The sequence below is a fragment of the Pollachius pollachius genome (genome assembly GCF_949987615.1).
Source record: "Pollachius pollachius genome assembly, chromosome: 8".
Classification (NCBI taxonomy): Eukaryota; Metazoa; Chordata; class Actinopteri; order Gadiformes; family Gadidae; genus Pollachius; species Pollachius pollachius.
Window position 1 is genome coordinate 21,698,592 of NC_136941.1, and position 23,072 is coordinate 21,721,663.

At 44.3% G+C, this 23,072-nt stretch overlaps 1 protein-coding gene across 1 annotated transcript in view; it reads right to left on the reverse strand.

The window, feature by feature from the left end:
* Positions 1-1,361: 1,361 nt before the first annotated feature.
* LOC307079533 (solute carrier family 2, facilitated glucose transporter member 11-like) overlaps positions 1,362-23,072 on the reverse strand; it is a gene marked incomplete at both ends in the record, with an annotated part of 29,087 nt that continues 7,376 nt past the window's right edge. Inside the window, 7 exons of the mRNA XM_079741938.1 lie at positions 1,362-1,574; positions 2,274-2,401; positions 3,204-3,279; positions 3,924-4,025; positions 4,573-4,683; positions 6,944-7,131; positions 19,948-20,096. Coding sequence (XP_079598064.1) covers positions 1,362-1,574; positions 2,274-2,401; positions 3,204-3,279; positions 3,924-4,025; positions 4,573-4,683; positions 6,944-7,131; positions 19,948-20,096 — 967 coding nt within the window. The remainder of the gene's footprint in view (positions 1,575-2,273; positions 2,402-3,203; positions 3,280-3,923; positions 4,026-4,572; positions 4,684-6,943; positions 7,132-19,947; positions 20,097-23,072) is intronic.

The following is a 23,072-nucleotide window of genomic DNA, read 5'->3' on the forward strand; positions in this document are numbered from 1 at the left end:
CTGAGTGTTTAAAGTGTATCGTAGTCTAACTAGCTTGTGTTAATTTAATTTAGATAATAGACGTCATCGTTCAACGCGATCGTCCGTTGCCAGGCAGCGTTCGACGCGATCATCAGTTGCCAGGCAGGTTTGGAATTTTCGACGCAGGCGGTACAATTTTCGCCCCCGGTACAATTTTGGTGTGACAGCGCCGAAAACTAACTCGCTCGTTAACTGTAGGCGGGGCACTTTCAAAAATGCATATCTCACTCAAAAAATCATGTACAGACTTTTTTCAAAGTTTGCATGCGTGTTGGAGCACCAGGGACCCATAACAACGCCCCAAATCCCAGGAAAAGTGTTGTTTTCATAATATGTCCCCTTCAATATTTCCCCCTTGACATATGTTGACTTAAACCATCCCATTTTATAAATACACTAAAATCACATGGAAATGCAAGAGCTTAACTGTGGAAATAGTAAATTAACGTGCTCCAAGGAATAACCCAGTCATCGTTTTGTGGATATACATAACATGTAATACGAGACAGAACAACCAATATTTCCTGCTTTTTATTCGGATTTCAAACAGGTGGTCTGCACCTAAACTCACGCTCACAGCATAACACGTCATAAGGTCAACAGAGCCAGTCAGTAACAACTAGCTCACCTAGCATCACAACAGGCCATACCTGTCTGACCTGACCAGCAGCTGTATCACCAGTAGGCTCCATATGTCCTTACTGAGACATTTGTGTTTGGGCCGTTCATACAGCATTAACAATTATTTTCAAAAGGGTGCGATTAAGCTTAACCTACATAAGGCTATGAAGAGCAATGTATTACAGGAATTGTATTTTCCTTTGCACGAAAACATACTTTTTTTTCGATTGGTGATCATGGTTAGTGGTTACAAGTTAATTATTTTGCTCTCTTGTCATACTCGTGACATCCACATAACACAAAGATCAAAACATTGGTGTGTGTGCCCCACCGAATACTTTCCAGGATTTGTGCTTTCGAAAATATTAATAAATGTGTCAGTTCTCAACTAACCAAACACTACTGACTAGGTAGAAAAAACATTTGGTAAACTTCAGACAAAATGGCTCAGTCATCATGGCAACGTTCATCAACAACCAGGAGTGGGCTGACTAGATCTGTCAGTGCGAGTTTCCTTCATGGGTCAGAGGAAGGGGGGTGTTGTGACACCGGGCTCATTTGTTTATGTTTCGTACTGAGACTTCATTCAGACTGTTTGGGAGGTAAATGACAGATTAATTTCGAGCACCCCCTAGATCCATCCATGTACCCCCGGGGCACTCGTACCACTTCGACAACCGCTGATGTTTACAGAAGCTAGCAGACCAAAGAAAAGTGTTCTACAGAGAGGTGGAGAGGCCCACTTCCCCAAGCTGATACTGGGCAGGAGACAAACTCTTCTCCTGCTGGCCTTTGAAGTTGAGCTTGTTGAACTCACTGGTGATTTCTGAGAGGGTCTTGCCTTTGGTCTCAGGGAGAAAGAAACCAACAAACATGGCAGATAACAGGCAGACCCCAGCGAACGGCACAAAGCAATACTGGCCCAGGGAACTCTGCGGTAGGACAGACAGAAGATAAGTATATGTGTATATGTGCGCGTGTATATATGTGTGTGTATATGTGTTGATGTGTGTATGTGTATGTGTGCATGTGTTTGTGTATATGTATGTATCTGTGTGTGTATGTCTGTTTATGTTCGTGTGTATCTGTGTGTATGCTTCTGTATATATGTATGTATGCGTGTGTATGTGCATTTGTGTATATGTGTGTATGCGTGTGTGTTCATGTGTGTGGATGCTTCTGTGTATATGTCTATGCGTGTGTGTGTATGTGTGTGTGTGTTTGTGTGCGTATGTGTGTTTGAGTGTGCTTATGTGTGTGTTTGGGTGTATGTATATGTGTGCTTGTGCGTGTGTATATGGGTTAGTACTGTATGTGTGAGTGTGTATACGTGTTTTTGAGTTTGTGTATGTATATGTGTGCTTGTGCGTGTGTATACGTGTGCATATGTGTTTATGTGTGTATATATATGTGTGTATATATCTGTATGCGTGTGTGTGTGTGTTTATGTTTGTGTGTGTGCTTGTGTATACGTGTGTTTATATGTGTTTTTATGTGTATATGTGTGTGTGTATATTTGTATATTTGTGTGTATGAGTGTATGTGTGTGTTTATATTTGTGTGTATGTGTGTGTGTGTATGCGTGTGTATGTATGTGTGTATGTATGTGTGTGTATGCCAACAGACCGTACCACTAAGAAGGGGAAGAGCATCCCGACGATGAAGAGGTTGATCCACATCATGGAGCCGGCGATCATGTAGGCGGCGGGCCGGGCCGTCTGGCTAAAGAACTCCGTTGGCAGCACGCCCGTCACCCCCGCTGGGGGGCCACACACACACACACACATCAGCACCCCGTCACCCCCGCTGGGGGGCCACACACACACACACACACATCAGCACCCCGTCAACCCCGCTGGGGGGCCACACACACACACATCAGCACCCCGTCAACCCCGCTGGGGGGCCACACACACACATCAGCACCCCGTCACCCTCCGCTGGGGGGCCACACACACACACATCAGCACCCCTAGACCCAGCGTGGTCGGGTGTACCATGGTGACGCCATTGCGGATGTTTGCCGTCTTTACTCTGAATGTGTGTTCAGCGTTTTAGTCACACGTGAGCGGGTGTCTCTCATCACATCTTCAGGGGGACGTTTTAGTGGATTGTGCTAATCTATTTAGCAGTCTCTGACCCATTGGCTTTTGTGTTAACATATCAATAGTTAGTACACATAATAGTTTGGTGGGTTTATCCCTTTGGGGCTAAATCATAATGAGTGACCCTAACTCTAATCATAAAGAATTCAAATCATGTTCCTATTTATATGCAAACATATGATCCTAACCCTTATCATAAAGAAATCAAATCCTGTTCATATTTTCATGCCACACATTCTGGACTCGATAAGACTCGAGAACAGACACGTTTTGCTACATCGCATTTATTATTCATTTTCTAAATGACTCTTATTCCTGGAGATTCAGGGTGTATTAAAATAATGTAAATGTGATAATATAGGTCAGTTGGAGAGGTGAGGGTGAATGTCATGGGATACGTTGGAAAAAGTTTCCAAAGCTACAAACAGCTCAAATGAGTAGTGAGTGTGGACCGACCTGGGCCCATGCCAAAGCTCAGTATGTAGGTGAAGATGCAGGTCATGCTCAGGTAGGGCATCCAGAAGATCACATGCTATTGAGTTCAGACACAGGAATCACAGCTTTACAACATCTAATGAATAAACAAAGCCTTTCAATGAACATAGATATATCTATATCTTATCCTGGCTATTTTTGTTGTATAGGGGGAATGGGTTAACCTAGTGATTCTAAGTGCTTTGCACTTTGTTCTTTAAACATCCTTGCTGTACTGACAGCGATATATTGTTGTTTCTCCTTCTGACAAATGTATTTATTGTAAGTCGCTTTAGATAAAGGCATCCGCTAGATGCCCTAAATGTTAAGGTAAATGTATAAAACAAAACAATTTGTTTTAGATTAATGTAAACTTTGTTTATACTATAAACCTGATGTTTCAAATATTCCCTAAAGCAACCAAACCAGGCACTGTGATGAAATACCTAGGAAACCAGAAAAATATGTTTTATGCCTTCAACATATAAAATGCTTTCTTCTGACAAATGTACTTATTGTAAATCGCTTTGGATAAAAGCGTAATGCCCTAACCTAAATGTCGAAATGTAAAAATGCCTATTCCCTGTCCATTACAAATTGTCCATCAAAGAATCTTAGTAGTGATAGAAATATCCCTGATGCTCTTGGATTACATTCATTACAAACCCAGAGAAAGGCATTCAGAGTTGTGTTGGTGGTTACCTCAAAGGACAGGGCGATGGTGAAGACCACCGCCCAGCAGGCCATCAGGATGTAGCCCCCCATCAACATGAACCTGCGCCCTTTCAGCTCTATCAGAAGGTTCTGGAAGAAAATATCACAAAGTACTATTCTTTACAATCTTTTGTTAGAATTGTATGTTACATGATCAACCTTTCACCTTTAGCAGGTACTAATCAAATAATTTAGCAGGTACAAATTATTAATATTATTAATATTCCATTATTCAGAATTGAGGGTTTAAGTTGAGATGGATAACGAGTCTAGCTCACTACTTCTCGTGTACCCATTGAAGAATACTGACACACACTATAGAGAGACACATTATACTGACACACACTATAGGGAAACACAAAAGCTCTGACACACACAATAATGAAACAATATACTGACACACTATAGGGAAACACACTATACTGACACACACTATAGTGAAATACACTATACTGACACACACTATAGGGAAACATACTATACTGACACACACTATAGTGAAACACACTATACTCACAAATACTATACTCACACACAGAATACTTACACACACTATACTGTGACACACTATAATGTCACACAGAATAAGGACACACACTATAGTGTCACATTGAAAAAGGACAAACACTATACTTACACACAGAATACAGGCAGAGAATTCACATGCGCCAGTACCAATGGTAATGTACTGGATCTTCTCTACGGAAATCCCAGCCTCTTTAAACACGTATGATGCATATAAATAGATCTGGAGGGACAATAGGACAAGTGTTCTGCAATGGTTCATGAGTTGTTCTGTGTGCTTCAGCTCAAATAACTCACCTCTTATAAGCTCAGCTGAGCATTTTCTACATAGCCCATGTAATGAGCCCTAATTCACTGCATGAATCCCATTGTACCATGCATAGAAAAACACAGCGTTTTTTGTATTGGAAAGTACAATCCATTGCAAACATAAAACCCTACAGGCTTGAGCAATAGGTCTAACCCCTAACTGCTCAACGATAATGTATCCTGAAAATATATAATATCAATTATATTATCAATTGTATGTCACTTTGGATAAAAGCATCTTAAAGCTGCTTGATATTATTATTTATAGATATATGAGACACATTGCACGCATCAAAACACAGTATCAAATATAGATGGTGAAATATCACATTTCTAACTGGCCTGGGCGTAGACAGGTCAGCACGTCACGGTCTAAAACATGATTGTGCACCTGATACCTGCGTATATGAATTATAGAAACAAACAACGCAGTGCAGATCACCTGCTGCCAGCACAGAGTCAGAGGAACCAGCCACTAAGTCCCGGGGCTCAATTGATAACCTGATAGGTAATCCTCCACCGAGCTAGTCCCCTCGGATTACGTTTCTATCAAGACACGGCTGGCCCAGAAGGGCAGCAGCACAGCACATTACAAAATGGATAAAGCACCCAAAGAAAACAGCAATATAATGGCAGTAGGTCGGGTATTAGTTGTTGGTGTTTTACAATATGGGCAGAAAACATGAAGGTCTTCCTGCCCTGACCTAGGGCCCTAACCGTCTCTAGGACCCTCACCCTCTCTAGGGCCCTGACCCTCCCTAGGGACCTCACCCTCTCTAGGGCCCTAACCGTCTCTAGGGCCCTCACCCTCTCGGGCCCTAACCATCTCTAGGACCCTCACCCTCTCTAGGGCCCTGACCCTCCCTAGGGACCTCACCCTCTCTAGGGCCCTAACCGTCTCTAGGGCCCTCACCCTCTCTAGGGCCCTGACCCTCCCTAGGGACCTCACCCTCTCTAGGGCCCTAACCGTCTCTAGGGCCCTCACCCTCTCTAGGGCCCTGACCCTCCCTAGGGACCTCACCCTCTCTAGGGCCCTAACCGTCTCTAGGGCCCTCACCCTCTCTAGGGCCCTGACCCTCCCTAGGGACCTCACCCTCTCTAGGGCCCTAACCGTCTCTAGGGCCCTCACCCTCTCGGGCCCTAACCATCTCTAGGACCCTCACCCTCTCTAGGGCCCTGACCCTCCCTAGGGACCTCACCCTCTCTAGGGCCCTAACCGTCTCTAGGGCCCTCACCCTCTCTAGGGCCCTGACCCTCCCTAGGGACCTCACCCTCTCTAGGGCCCTAACCGTCTCTAGGGCCCTCACCCTCTCTAGGGCCCTGACCCTCCCTAGGGACCTCACCCTCTCTAGGGCCCTAACCGTCTCTAGGGCCCTCACCCTCTCGGGCCCTAACCATCTCTAGGGCCCTAACCCTCTCTAGGGCCCTAACCCTCCCTAGGGACCTCACCCTCACTAGGGCCCTAACCCTCTCTAGGGCCCTAACCGTCTCTAGGGCGCTAGCCCTCCCTAGGGACCTCACCCTCTCTAGGGCCCTAGCCCTCTCTAGGGCCCTCACCCTCTCTAGGGCCCTAACCGTCTCTAGGGCCTTAACTATCTCTAGGGCCCTAAACCTCTCTAGGGCCCTAACTGTCTCTAGGGCCCTAACCGTCTCTAGGGCCCTAACCCTCTCTAGGGCTCTCCCCCTCTCTAGGGCCCTAACCATCTTTAGGGCCCTAACCGTCGCTAGGGTCCTAACTGTCTCTAGGGTCCTAACCCTCTCTAGGGCCCTAACCGTCTCTAGGGCCCTAACCGTCTCTAGGGCCTAACCGTCTCTAGGGCCCTAACCGTCTCTAGGCCCCTAACCCTCTCTAGGGCCCTCACCCTCTCTAGGGCTCTAACCGTCTCTAGGGCCCTCACCCTCTCTAGGGCCCTCACCCTCTCTAGGGCCCTCACCCTCTCTAGGGCTCTAACTGTCTCTAGGGCCCTTACCGTCTCTAGAGCCCTAACCCTATCTAGGGCCCTAACCGTCTCTAGGCCCCTAACCCTCTCTAGGGCCCTCACCCTCTCTAGGGCTCTAACTGTCTCTAGGGCCCTTACCGTCTCTAGAGCCCTAACCCTATCTAGGGCCCTAACCGTCTCTAGGCCCCTAACCCTCTCTAGGGCCCTCACCCTCTGTCCCCCCTCCCCCCTCACCGAGTCGTTCCCACACAGCTGCATGGCGCTGCTGATGACCACGACGGAGAGCAGCTGCCAGCGATGGGCGCGGTCGGCCAGCAGCTCCCAGGGCCGGCTGGGCCGCACCCCGCTGCTCTGGGCCTGCTCCTGCAGCATCTCGTCCAGCTCGCCCGCCTGCACCTCACAGCCCCGCAGCCGCGTCAGGGCTGGGGGCAGAGAAACACATACATAGAGCATAACACACACAGGGCGGGCAGAGACACACACATAGAGCATTACACAAACAGGGCGGGCAGAGTCACACACGCATAGAGCATAACACACACAGGGCGGGCAGAGACACACACATAGAGCATTACACAAACAGGGCGGGCAGAGACACACACATAGAGCATTACACAAACAGGGCGGGCAGAGTCACACACGCATAGAGCATAACACACACAGGGCGGGCAGAGACACACACACATAGAGCATTACACACACAGGGATAGGCAGAGACACACACACATAGAACAACACACACACACAGGGGCAGGCGGAGACTTACACACATAGAACATAACACACACAGGGCGGGCAGAGACACACACATAGAGCATAACACACACAGGGCGGGCAGAGACACACACATAGAGCATAACACACACAGGGCGGGCAGAGACACACACATAGAGCATTACACAAACAGGGCGGGCAGAGTCACACACGCATAGAGCATAACACACACAGGGCGGGCAGAGTCACACACGCATAGAGCATAACACACACAGGGCGGGCAGAGAAACACATACATAGAGCATAACACACACAGGGCGGGCAGAGAAACACATACATAGAGCATAACACACACAGGGCGGGCAGAGACACACACATAGAGCATTACACAAACAGGGCGGGCAGAGTCACACACGCATAGAGCATAACACACACAGGGCGGGCAGAGACACACACACATAGAGCATTACACACACAGGGATAGGCAGAGACACACACACATAGAACAACACACACACACAGGGGCAGGCGGAGACTTACACACATAGAACATAACACACACAGGGGCAGGCAGAGACACACACACATAGAGCGTCAAACACATACACGCACATGCAGCGATACATACACAGAGCATCACACACACACACAGGCAAACACAGACACACACACAGGCACACACGCACACACAGTGCATATCACAGTCACACACACACATAGCGTCACACACACACATGCACACACACACACAAAGTCACACGGTCACACATTGTCACTGAGGAAGTTCTAGATGTATGCAGGCTGACAGTAGCCTGGTCCTACCAGACTCTCGTACTTCATTTCATTTGTACAGAGAGTCTGGACCTAGGCCCCGTTTCCCGAAAGCATCGTTAGCCTAAGTGTATCGTGAAGTGCGTCGTACGAGCATCGTACAGTTTTCGCACCGTTTCCCGAAAGCATTGTTGGTAACGAACGTCGTGAAAACGCTCGTAGCTAACGAGGACTCCAAGGGTACTCGTAGGATGCTAAGAGCATCGTTAGCCTACTATAGCCTTAGTGGCGTCACCAGTGGACATTCCGTGTATTGGATGCGTTTTATTAAAACACATCCAATACCACGGAATGCCCAGCTGGGGCAATTTCGCAACCAAAAACAGTGGTTACCGCCGATATATTGCTCATAGACTACTGTTAGATTTAAACAGCAAAGATAGAGACATGTTAGAAGTCAACAACATAATGTATTGCAGCAATTTAAAATTCCAAAAATACATGCGCAGCCGAAATGTACCGATCAAACGCCACAAGGCATATAATAAAATCAAATGATTCCATTGCTCTTGTGTGGGAGGTCGCTTTCGAGCTGCACTTGCTGTCTCCCTCTGATTTTAATTCAACCATCGTTGTTAAAATGTCCTCATATTGATCAATGACAGAAGACATAGGCTACTGTAGACCTGCATCATGCTGAGACCAGCGGGTGTCGGATAATTTCTGCAGGCGTTTTTTTTTGCGATTGTTTGCATTAAGCACTATAGGGTGCTTCGGTGAGGCTGTGATGAAGTTCACTATTTATTGGACCGTGTCTAGACAGTAACGAACATCCCTGACCAAAGTTAATCGCGTTTGTAGTCTACACTCATTATTGCATGCGGGTGTCTTCATTCATAAAAAAATTAAAACATTCGGTACGCAATTATGCAAATTATTCTAAAGAGGTCAGAGACTCCGTGCGCAGCCCCGCCTTCTCCAGTGAACCAAGAAAGCCCGCGCCGTGACAAACGGGGGATTTGACCCCCTCGGTTTTACACAGGAAACTTGAGATAAGAAGGTGAAATCGCTGGGCGTTCCAACTGCGACCAAACCGGCTTGGCAATGTAAAAGACCTATAGCCTACTTCATCCTGCCCAACAATATGGGGAGGATCGGGTCAGCAATAGCCGTGTGTCAATGCCTATCCTCTGCATTTGAATTATGGAACGTTGCATTTCTACAAATATTCTAGAGAGTGCGCGCCAATCAATGAAACCTTAAGCGGAACCCGATAAAGCCTGCTCTCTTTGCTGCGCAAAGCACGTTTCAGAAATCAGCACATTAAATGCTTTTTAACCCCAATCTCCTGCGACATTCCTGCGTCTCCCCCTCCTACGGATCCCATTTCAGCACCTTGTCAGTAGACAGTTACAATCCTACGAATGTCGTAAGTGCATTGAACACGTGTTCATGTTAAGAGGAGGTCCATTGTGAGAATGATCGTACGAGCGTGGATCCATCGTTATCGGGAAACGGGGCCCTATTCAATTGAAAAACGTTACCTCACTTGAAGGCGGGTGTCTGTTGAAGTTTAAAACTATTGGATCTGCCCAGCGCCACTCTGGATCTGCCATAACCAATCGCTAACGTTTGGCCGGGAATCACGTTGCACGCAGGCTGTAAACAAACCAATCACCGTGCGTGAAGATGTCCGTCAACGAGAGCTGACTTTAACGTCATTGATCTCAGCCACTCCCTCTGTTCGCTGATTGGACGCAGAAAATATAAACAGAGAAAACCCACTATCATACCGCAGACTAGAGATGGATTTATTGATTCGTTTCCGCGAACCAGTTCGCGTGATTCAGTTCGCCAAGGGGAGTCGTTCGCGAATCGTTCGTTCGTTCAGTCGAGTTTCCGGTAGCGGTGAATCGAATCATACACTGTTCTCTGAGTCAGTCAGACTCAGCCCCTCGTTCGTTAGTTAGTTCGTTCGTTCAGTCGAGTTTCTGGTTCAGTCGAGTTTCCGGTAGAATCATGGAATGAACGGCTCAGACTCAGCGCCTCCCTCGTTCTCATTCTCATACGTCAACATTACAACTTTAACCAAACGCAGCGGGATGGGGGGTGTAGTTGATTATTGGATGTTTGACATATCAGCAAAATAATAGACTTGATTTAGCAATGATGGTGGGTGTCCCGGGTGTTTTAGGCTCCCATAAACAGAACCCTGTGCAGCCAAAGACTAAATCTAGCTGCCAAAATTAACACTGCCTTCAAAACGAGAGCTGGTTAATTGTGAAAAATGCATTAAACTGTCATCAGACAACGCAGTTATACGCTATTGTAATGACCTCGCCGGTGACAAACCAGGTCACTGAAAACCCGTAACCAACGGCAAAAAGCCACACTAACAACAACCGGTTACCTGGGCAACCCCCCAACCCGGTCCTTTCAACGTGCAAGCCCCCACCCTCCTGTTCTCCCAAGGCCCTCCCCCAGCTGACCTGATGATTCCCCCCCCACACTGATTGACAAGAAGAACATCAAATGCATGCACAGAGAACAACTGGCATAACGGACAACGAAATACAATGCAACACATAACACACAAACTCTTTAAATGTCCCAGGGTCGCTACACTATAGACTCTAGAGTTTCTGGTATAAAGGCTGGGACGAATTTCAAATGATAAATATGTACACTTTATGTTGAAAGTATACTGTCGCGATTTCCATTGAAACGAATTGCGCGGTGAGTAGTCTTCACGAGAGCTGGTAGGTTGTGGTAAAAATGTGGTATAAAGGCTGGAACGAATTTCGAATTATAAATATGTACAATGCATCGTTTAAATAGGTCCATGCAACAGATGGCCAATGTGAATAATAGATAGCTCGCTCACGAAGCCCATTTTTTTTTTCCCCATTAAACCTGTTGATTTCTGTCTCTCATTGACTAAAATTCAACGAGAGCGTCCTAGACTCAGTCCTAGAACAGCATACGATTGGCTGGCTCTCGTGAGTCGTGACGTCTCTCAGTCGGTCCCTCCTCACCACTCACAGAGTGAGTGAACGAACTGTCAGCGAGTCAGCGACTAGTGGGTCTGGGAGGAGTCGACTCTGAGAACGAACGAGACGAACGAGACGAACGAGGCGAAAGAGACGAACGAGGCGAACGAGAGAGAGGAACCAGTTCAGTTCGTTCGTCTTAACGATTCGTTCATTCGAACTGATTCGTTCGCGAACGAGTCAACACTACCGCAGACCCAGGGCCCCGTTTCCCGATAACGATGGACCCATGCTCGTACGATCATTCTCACGATGGATCGCAAGATCCATCGTCAATTTCATTGGAGAGTTTCCTGAAACTCCTCTTAACATGAACGCGCGTTCCCTGCACTCACGACGTTCGTAGGATTACAACTGTCTACTGACACGGTGCTGAAATGGGATCCGTAGGAGGGGGAGACGCAGGAATGTCGCAGGAAAATGGGGTTAAAAAGCGTTAAAATATCTCCCATCAAGGCCAACAGCAGAGTAGCCTACGAAAAGAAGACTGCAATAATATGAATGCTAAAGATATTAAAACACAATTGATCAGGCCTAGGCCGACATATGTATCAGTCCTAATCCTGAAATAATTCCATATTCACAAAAATCAAAAATAGCTTGTGTGACAACTACATTTATCTTAATGTGCTGATTTCTGAAACGTGCTCTGCACAGCAAAGAGAGCCGACTTTATCTGATTCCGCATATGGTTTCATTGATTGGCGCGCACTCTCTAGAACAGGGGTTTTCAAAGTACGAGAGAGTGAGCCCCCCCTCAGAGAACAAATTTCAGCTGAGCCCGCCCCCCAATTGTTTTTCTAAATCCCTGTGTTTTGAAAGATCTTTTAATTATTTTACACATTTTAAACATCTCTGATCATATCTTAAACATCTCTGATCATATTTTACACATTTTAAAGATCTCTGATCCTATTTTTTTTAAACATTTTTGAAACATTTTAAACATATTTTTGAAACATTCTAAACACATTTCTTAACACATTTTAACATCTTTATCCAAACATGTTTTTGCTTAACGTTTTTAAAATACATTTGAACACCTTAATCTGTAAATTGCCAGTTTAGCCTCCTTTTTAGGACACCTCAACTTTAGTGGGAGCAATGAATTTGCGTAGCTGTGTTCGAAATCGTTCCCTATCACGGATATAGTGCACTATATAGGGTGTTCGCCATTTTTTAGTGGTGTTCAAATATTCAGTGGTAAATTTCATGCACTATATAGTGGACTTAAAATATCCAAAATTTGAGTGAACATACGATGTTCCGTACATGTTACTCCCGTATACCACAATGCAATGCGGTCGTGTTATCTGGAGGAGAAGAAGAAGCTGAATAACCGCGAAAATGAATAGAAATGTCAACAATTTATTTGGGATTTAACATAGAAAATGTAATATTCAAAATTAATTAGAAAATAACTTGATCAAGGGCAAGGGCCAGTTTTCCTCGTGGGTGCCTGGTTTGTTTACATGATGTGGGCGCAGCTGTCTGCGTCACACCCTATACCCTGCGCATTTACTGACGCAAATGACGTTTAGAAATGTTCAGCGTAGTGTCCGAATTCTCTTTTGTTTGTTCCCTATATAGTGCACTATATCATAAAAACTATATAGGGAATATTGAGTGAGTGAATAGGGAACGATTTCGAACACAGCGCGTCTTCGTCTTTGCGGTTTTTTTGCGTTACTTTTTCTGGTATATTTCTTTCTCACACCGCGCCCCCCCTGAAGAACTCTGGCGCCCCCCAGGGGAGGCTCGCCTCACAGTTTGAAAAACACTGCTCTAGAATATTTGAAGACATTAAAAATCAGCATGATGCATGTCTACAGTAGCCTATGTCTTATGTCATTGATCAATATGAGGACATTTTAACCACGATGGTTGAATTAAAATCAGAGAGAGACAGCAAGTGCAGCTCGAAAGTGACCTCCCACACAAGAGCAATGGAATCATTTGATTTTATTATAGGCCTTGTGACGTGGCCTTTGATCGGTACATTTCGGCTGCGCATGTATTTTTGGAATTTTAAATTGCTGCAATAAATTATGTTGTTGTTGACTTCTAACATGTCTCTATCTTTGCTGTTTAAATCTAACAGCAGTCTATGAGTAATATATCGGCGGTAACCACTGGTTTTGGTTTCGAAATTGCGCCAGTTGGGCATTCCGTGGTATTGGATGTGTTTTAATAAAACGCATCCAATACACGGAATGTCCGCTGGTGATGCCACTGAGGCTATAGTAGGCTAACGATGCTCTTAGCATCCTACAAGTACCCCTGGAGTCCTCGTTAGCTAAGAGCGTTTTCACGACGTTCGTTACCAACGATGCTTTCGGGAAACGGTGTGAAAACTGTACGATGCTCATACTTCACAACACTTCACGATACACTTAGGCTAACGATGCTTTCGGGAAACGGGGCCCTGGTGACAGTTAGGGGAGCCCATGGGAGCCACAACTGATATATAAATAAATATAAATGTCCACGGGTGTGTGTGTGTTTTTGTGTGTGTGTGTGTGTGTCACTCTTCCTCTCTCTCTCTCTCTCTCTCTCTCTCTCTCTCTCTCTCTCTCTCTCTCTCTCTCTCTCTTTGTATCGCTGATTCTTGAGAGTTGGGACAAAACACGTTTTCAAAAACATTTTTTTTAAACGCACACTATATTAATTAGAGTTATATGTTTCTGCAGAGAAAGGTCTTAGCTATTTAACCATGTAAAGGAACAGGTTCTGAATAAAAACACACTTTTAACAAATAAACATGTTTCCCTTCAGAACTGGATTTGTGTCAACTCCATCAGACACACTAAAAAGTATAAAATTTTAATTATTCCAATCCAACAAGAATCTAAAATTCTGAAGTATGTTGTAATAGTGTTTAGTTACTCTGATATGTAGTAAAATACAATATATAAACTTAAGTTGTGATTTCACACTATTCTGAAAACCCAGATTTCTAAATATTTGCATTTTCAAACTTTTTTTTTAATTTCAATATTGTAAAAACAAATTCCTTAAATAAATAAGACACAAGAGGATGTAGATCAGATGGTCCTTTATTACAAAAACAACATAAACTGAAGGAAGAATTTTTCTTTCACCAAAAAATTAACAAAAACATACATCTGACACTGTTGACGAAGATCTGATGGTGTTGACGAAAAATGTGTGTGCATTGCTGATTATTGAACAAATTTGCTTTTTAAACACTACTACTAAAACTACTCCTTGTTATTAGAGTATTGAACTTACTGTAAAGCAAATTATAATAAACATATTGCACATACACCGTTTCAACTATCAAAAAAACAATAAAGGGTACTTTGCTGTTGGACCATGGGGATGCAGAAACTCCACTTTCACATCGTGCTGCTCAGTATCCACAGCAATGGTCTTGGCTAGCCACCAGTGGCCATCATATACTACTGCTAGCCAGTCTCCATTAAGGCTGCTAACAGTCGTAACTGTCACAGTACCCTCGGGACCTTTCAGAAGCTCCTCATCCAACTCCTCCTCCATCACATCTTCCATTTCCAGATCCTCTTCCATCTCCCCTCCCATCTCTTTTTCCATGTCCTCCAACAACATGGCCAAAGGTCTTTTCTTCGCTGCCCTCCTTGTATCACTCTGCTGTTTCTCTGGGTAGCCATGAAAATAGAAGGTAGCTGGGCAGAAGCACTGGCAAACCAACATCTTGCTGCAAAAGCAGGATAGTTGTCTGTGGTGGATCATGTTATCATGTGGGATGACCTGATGTATTTGTCTTGTTGAGGGAACCTGTTTGAGAGGATGCATGAGAAGTGTATCGTACCTTTGCATGTCTTCTTCTGCAACGTGGTACAGCTGAACGCTCTTCAGACTGTTTGAGACCTTTTCAAAGAATGTGTGTCCATCTGTCACATCATTTCCTCTCAGGACCAGGTTGTCAGCTGTTCTTTTCACTGTTCCGCCAATGCCGTCTGGTGCGCCCTTACCATGGGAAGTGGGGAAGAAGTTCCATGTTGTTCTTTTAAACCCCAGTGTAGGGGGGATACAAGACAGAAGGAAAAAATTCTTCTTGTTCTTATACTGTTTACTTGGACCATCAGACCTAAAGTGCACGGTGGTAACCTGCGGATATCTCGTTATGATATCTTTTAGGACTGGATCCATGTGTGTCCAGATTGCTGCAGCATCCTGTCTCTTTGACTCTGAAAGTGTGCAAAACCCTGCCTTTCCACCCTTAATGTAATACATTCCGGTATGTAGCATTATCTGTGGCAGATTTTGTCCAAAATGGCAGGCCTGTACTTCAGATTGATACTTGCATCTCCAGGATTCTGAAAAGTCAACGTGAACAATTGCTGTATTTTCTTCACAAGTCTCAATTGTGTTTCTGTATGCTTTTGACTGGTTTTGCACTAAACACACATGTGTTGTGGTTTCATTTCTGAGTATTTGCTCATAGAGTTTGATGAGCTCTGAAAGACTGCCACTGTGTTGGACGAGTTTAGTGTTGATGTGGATTCCATTGACTGTGTCTTCTTGAACTCTCTCCCACTGCTTCCACTGAACATGGATTTTGTCTTGCTCTTGGGTTGTAACTGTACCTTTGTTTAGACATCGTGAGCAGGTGCGAAGAAGGCAGGCCTCACTTGCTGGAGAGCAACAAACTAATTGAAAACTGTCATCCAGTTTGTTTGACTTCACAACACCAGATATTCTAAGGACCTTGAGCATTAAGTATGCATTTTCATGCTTTTGACACAGACATGTCTTTCGATCAAATGCTTTTGGTGCTGTTATATAGAATGGCTTCAGAGTACAGAAAGAAGAATAGCTCAGCTTCACAGTGGGGTTCCTAATGAGGAAATCAGTGTGGAGGTTGATCATTGAGTCTGTCAGGATCATTCTCTGCTGCTTCATCTTATTCCTAGTGATGGTGTCAGTCTTATCAGTGGTCACATGTGCAGAGTTCAGGAAGAAATCCTTAACAGTCTCTGTTATACCCTTTAGGAATGTTGGCTTTTTCATGGTCTGTTTCTTTCCTCTCATTAACTTGTAGGTTATGCCAAACTGGTGGATTTGGTGAAGGAGACGATACTTTTTTAGAATCTTGCCTGATGACACACTTAGTGCTGGTTCCTGACGCCTTGGCCCAGGAGTTTGTTGGTTTTTCTTCAGCTCTCTTCTTAGGATGTTGTGGAATAGAAGGGCTTTCTTGATTTTTGGATTCCTAATTTTGCTTCCTGATAGCATCTTCTTTGTTTCTGTGCCTGGGGAGTCAAGTGGTGTTTTAATTGTAGCCTTTCTTCCTCGAGATATTATTTTTCTCAGTTTGCTTCGTTGCTTTGTTGCCTTCTTAAGCTTCTCTTTCAAAGTTTTTATTGCTCTTGAATGCCTTTTTCTCGATTTACTTCTCTCCTTTTCCTGTCTGAGAGACTGTCTGCTGTGTCTGGCATTGTATTCTTGAATATTCTGATCTTGCGGACTATCTGGAGGGGTGTGAGCCTCCAGCACTGCATCTTCATTGGATCTTTTCTGTCTGGACCTTTTCTGTGCCTCTCTCCAATACTTTCTCCAATTCCTCTTTGCCCTGTCTCCCATCTCGTCTATTTGTATTACTTTTTTGTCTGTAACTCTCTTCTTCCACCTTTGTCTTTCCTTCTCTTGCATAGCATGTTTGCTCTCTTGGTCACTGTTTAATTTTTCCCTTCTCTTTTGTTGGTACTCTATTTCTTCTCCTTTGCTCCTCAACTGACAATTTCTGTCTAGCCATGCTTTCCTGCAATACAAATTGAAATAATGAAAATTTTACTTAAATCAGATTTCTATTTACTTGACATGATTGATTGATTGATGGATGGATGTAAAATCCTCAAGGTGCGGGATGTAGTTTCATAACCAGATGTTATGAAAATCTACACACTGGCTTCTCATCTCTCTCTCTCTATCTCTACATATATATGTAGAGATATACATATACAGTGGGGCAAAAAAGTATTTAGTCAGCCACCAATTGTGCAAGTTCTCCCACTTAAAAAGACGAGAGAGGCCTGTAATTTTCATCATAGGTAAAGCTCAGCTATGAGAGACAAAATGAAAAAAAAAAATCCAGAAAATCACATTGTCTGATTTTTTAAGAATTTATTTGCAAATTATGGTGGAAAATAAGCATTTGGTCACCTACAAACCAGCAAGATTTCTGGCTGTCACAGACCTGTAACTTCTTCTTTAAGAGGCTCCTCTGTCCTCCACTTGTTACCTGTATTAATGGCACCTGTTTGAACTCCTTATCAGTATAAAATACACCTGTCCACAACCTCAAACAGTCACACTCCAAACTCCACTATGACCAAGACCAAAGAGCTGTCAAAAGACACCAGAAACACAATTGTAGACCTGCACCAGGCTGGGAAGTCTGAATCTGCAATAGGTAAGCAGCTTGGTGTGAAGAAATCAACTGTGGGAGCAATTATTAGGAAATGGAATACATACAAGACCACTGGTAATCCTCCTCGATCTGGGGCTCCACGCAAGATCTCACCCTGTGGGGTAAAAATGATCACAAGAACGGTGAACAAAAATCCCAGAACCACACGGGGGGACCTAGTGAATGACCTCCAGAGAGCTGGGACCAAAGTATCAAAGGCTACCATCACTAACACACTACGCCGCCAGGGACTCAAATCCTGCAGTGCCAGACGTGTCCCCCTGCTAAAGCCAGTGCATGTCCGGGCCCGTTTGAAGTTTGCTAGAGAGCATTTGGATGATCCAGAACAGGATTGGGAGAATGTCATATGGTCAGATGAAACCAAAATATAACTTTTTGGTAAAAACTCAACTCGTCGTGTTTGGAGGAGAAAGAATGCTGAGTTGCATCCAAAGAACACCATACCTACAGTGAAGCATGAGGGTGGAAACATCATGCTTTGGGGCTGTTTATCTGCCATGGGACCAGGACGTCTGATCCGTGTGACGGAAAGAATGAATGGGGCCATGTATCGTGAGATTTTGAGTGAAAACCTCCTTCCATCAGCAAGGGCACTGAAGATGAAACGTGGTTGGGTCTTTCAGCATGACAATGACTCCAAACACACCGCCCGGGCAACGAAGGAGTGGCTTCGTAAGAAGCATTTCAAGGTCCTGGAGTGGCCTAGCCAGTTTCCAGATCTCAACCCCATAGAAAATCTTTGGAGGGAGTTGAAAGTCTGTGTGGCCCAAAAACATCACTGCTCTAGAGGAGATCTGCATGGAGGAATGGGCCAAAATACCAGCAGCAGTGTGTGAAAACCTTGTAAAGACTTACAGAAAATGTTTGACCTCTGTCATTGCCAACAAAGGGCATGTAACAAAGAATTGAGATGACCTTTTGTTATTGACCAAATACTTATTTTCCACCATAATTTGCAAATGAATTCTTTAAAAATCAGACAATGTGATTTTCTAGATTTTTTTTTTTCATTTTGTCTCTCATAGCTGAGGTATACCTATGATGAAAATTACAGGCCTTTCTCATCTTTTTAAGTGGGAGAACTTGCACAATTGGAGGCTGCCTAAATACTTTTTTGCCCCACTGTATATGTATATGTGCTGGGAAAGTTACACGTTTTACAATAATAAGCAGACCACTGCCTGCCCCTTCTCTACAAGTCAGATGTGTATGGTTAAATAATGTAATGCATGCTATGTATGTACATTTATGTGTAAATGTAACCCTGAAATAACATTTTAACCCTTTACTATATTCACAAATGATATATTAGCACATTAAGAGGTTTTTGGTGGATTTGTCAACTCCGTCAGACATAAAACCTGACGGAGTTGACGTCTGACGTTGACGTAAGGGCATGTATTTTCCCGCCAAAACATGTATTGTACACTGCAGCTAGCTAGTTCTTCCTCAGTTGCTAAGTGTCCCAATAACCACACTAAAATGCTTAAATTCAATCCTCTATGGTTTTAAAAAAGTATCTTAACAGAAATATGGTATTGACATGGTCCAGCTGTGACCATAGCAATATTGACATTGATTGTCTAAAATATCAAAAAATGTAAAACGTACCAGAGCATTTGTGGTAGTGTTGCATTCACCACAGACAGGGAGATGATAAAGGGTCCTCAGGGATATAACTGACCGTGCTCTTTCCTGATTTATTGTGGTTTATGAGAAATTCTGACGGAGTTGACAGAAACTGAGGACACAACTTTGATAGGCAGATTTTTATGGAAAATATTGTTTGACTTTCACTTCATGCATTGTTTTTTATATTTATACCCCTTTTTTTATTTGATATATATGTTTTCGCAACTGTAGAGCTTTTTTAAAGTTTTTTGGGATGGTCAACATTTTGACCTCTTGCTGAGGACAAGTGCAATAACATTGACCTTCTAACCACTGACCATACATTTAAACAAATTTTCCCCAAAAAGATAAAAAAGTATATTCTAAAAATCACATAGGTATATACAATTCCTTTAGATTTAACTTTGTAAGTATGTCAATCATGATGAATTTCTTTATTTTTGATATAAATTAGACTTTTCTATGTAGGACATGTTTTGTCCCGACTCTCAAGAATCAGTGGTATATGCTACCCCCAAAAAAAGAAACTGTATATAACAGAAATGAAAGAAAACAGCATGGCATTCGCCACATTCACAGCGCTTGCAACATATATATATATGTCCATATATATCCATGTATATATCCATGTGTGCTACCTTTGATGCAGGCCTCCTTGTCGCCCCGGTCGATGAGCAGATACCTAGGGCTCTCGGGGAACCAGGGCAGGGTGAGCAGCTGGATGAAGCCAGGAATGGCGTTACTCGCAAGGAGGTAGTGCCAGTATGGTTCACTGCCTAAGATCTCCCTGCCAAGGAAACAATTTGAGACCAAGACCAATGAAACATGTCCCAAACACTGCTTATGGCAATGATTTTGTGTGTGAGTGTGTTTATACATATATATGTCATTCGATTTAAAAAAATATCTAATTCAGCTCATGATATCTGTGATTAATCAGATTATAAAAATATAAATCACAATGTCAAGCACCCAAATGAGGATATTTAAATTTAAAAGACATTTCAGATTAGTAAAGGATTGAAAAAAATGAATACCCTGGTAGAAAATGCTTAAAGGAACACTCCAACCATTTGCATTAAGCTTTGCATTGTTAGAAACCCAGTCATACTTTTGAATGGTCATGCAACACTATCTCATTTTCCCGAGACGGGAGAAATCCGTATTTACCTTCCTTCTGGCAATGACGCAAAAATCGTCATTTTGCGTCATTGCCAGAAGGAAATACAAGAGGGGGGATTTCTATTGAGACTACAAGCACAAGTCCCACTCTTTCAAACCTTCCCATAGGGGGTGGGACCTAATGCGCTAACAGACTTATCAAAGATCTGTGCCAGTGCGTTACGCCTGATTTCCACTGGGGACGTACGCGCCGCGGAACGGCTGCTCCGCGGAACGGCTGCAAACTCTGCCCTGCGTCAATTTCCACCGGGCGCGTAACGCCTCGTGCCCACTGCACCGTCAGTCAAAGGACGTCGGAAGGCGTGGTTGACGGATGGGGGAGCTTTCCAGGGTCGTCAGAGCCCGAGTAGTGTCACAGTGCTTAAATTTGCATACGCGATCTGATTGGATGACGGATCCGTCGCTGGCGAAAAAGTTGAACATTTTTCAACTTTTTGACGGAGCCGAAGGCTCCAACGGAGATCACAGATCCACAATGCATTGCGCGTCCGTCCCCATTCAAAGTCAATGGGGATCAGTCAACGGACGGATGCAGTGGGCACGAGGCGTAAGTGTTTTTTTTTTTTACTAACACATTGGCTACAATAGTTTTGAGGCCCGGGGAACGTGACAATGTAGCTATCCGAAAGTAGCCGATCTTATTGGCAGATCATAGGCTACGTTACGTTAGCTTGAAGTCCGTGTAATGCTGTATAGGCCACTCAAGGCATAATTTATCTTGCTTTGCTAATGTTGTTCTCTTTCTTTCTTAGACAGTATCGACTTCCTGTGTTGTCCAGGCCATCAGAGCTAATTACCCAGCAAAAGATGGGCAGTACCGGGGTTACCAGGAGACAGTAGATGCTCAAGATGAGCTGTGACTATTTTGACTAGCAAACGCACACTACACGTTTTATTTTTGTAAATAGTTCATATTTTTTCATGAATAAAACTTCAAATTCATGTTGGTTTTTGTGATTTGTTTACTAACCCAAGTGCTGTTATACTAAAGTAGGCCTACTGTATTCAAACACTTATTTCAACAGGGGAAAAAAGGTTGAGTACAAATACTTGATATGCTGAGCTACTGTAATTAGCAATTTTTTTTTCTTTTTTTTACAAAAGTTTTTATGCTGTACAGTAATATACAAATGATGCGTTTGAAAAAACTAGGGCAGAAGTCAAAACTAGTCAACGTCAATCACAGGGATATGTTTACACAAAGTTTGCTCGCGCTAAAACTCGCCCTAGGACCATGGGTCCTTCCCCCTCCATCATCTTTCCAATGAGGGTTTATTCATATTTAAGAGGTGAACATAAAGAGGTCAAAGTTATGGATTAGCAAGCAGACTACAGCGATATATTCCACTCAGACACACACACTCGGGGGAATAAATCGTTCGCCGTTCGGGATGTGTGCGGACAGTCCCAGCACGACCATGGCAGTAATAGCTGCCCTTTGGCCCTGACATTGGTTTGCATTTCAAACCCTTCCATTCCAGAGGTGACAGGCGACAAATAGCTGAATGAACTAATGTGTGTGATGGCCGTGAGGACGCCAACTTTGGTCCGCACAGGCTCGCTTAGTTTACATACAGCGACAATAAATGATAAGCCTTCCTCTGAACATGCCTAGGCTGAACATGCGACAGCATGATGCACACGCTGAGGGATGATATTTGTCTCCATTGCATATGGCCTCTACCCTGAGCCAGAGAAAGACGCTCTCTGTGTGGAGATTATTACCAACCCACTTGGTGACGTGGACACCTTCCAGAAGCTGCGGGAGGAGCGACCGCCCACGTGAGCCCGTGCTCATGAGTAAGCGCACAGGGTGCGGTGGAGCGTAGACCCCAGGGGCCTCCGGTGCACCAACATGTCGAGCAAGAACGTCTTCACTGAGGCTGGCCCCCACCTGGAGTGTTGAGCCCCACCATGAATAAAGGATACGGAAGGGGGAGCCATGCTAGCTTCATCAAACTTGAGGTCAGATGCCACCTCTGTGCTGGTGTAGGACATCTTCAGAAAAACTGCCCTCTACTTGACAGCGAAAGCAATGGCCCCAGAGGACCATTCCAGCGACGCTGGGGAGGATAACTACGAATAACAAATGTACAGTTGTACAATTCCGAACTCCGTTATTGCTGTAAGCGCTCTGAGGAGCGTTCTGCTCCTCTCTAACAGAGGCTGTTCCAATTATTGTGAGACCTCATTGCCACCATCCAAAGTGGAGGTTCTGCTAGGCATCGTCCGGGGACTGTAGCCGGTCTCTGGGAAGTGGACCTCCCCGTCCAGATTGGCAACAAAACGGTAAACGTGAAGTTTGTGATTACTGCTAAAAAACCTTCTCCAGTGGAGCTATGCAACTAAGCATAGCTTTACAGGCCTGACACCCAACATTACCATTGATCCGGTTGCTGGTTTTCCAACAAAGAACAGTGAAGCCAGGACACCTCCTCTCCATGTCATAAAGCCCAGAGAAGAGCTGGACCTTTCCAAGTTAAGCTCTGGGACAGTCTGTGGAAGGAGCTAAAACCCAGTATGACAAGAACATCTGCAGTATGCAGCACGAGGTCGGCGACACAGTTTGGCCCCTGGTGAA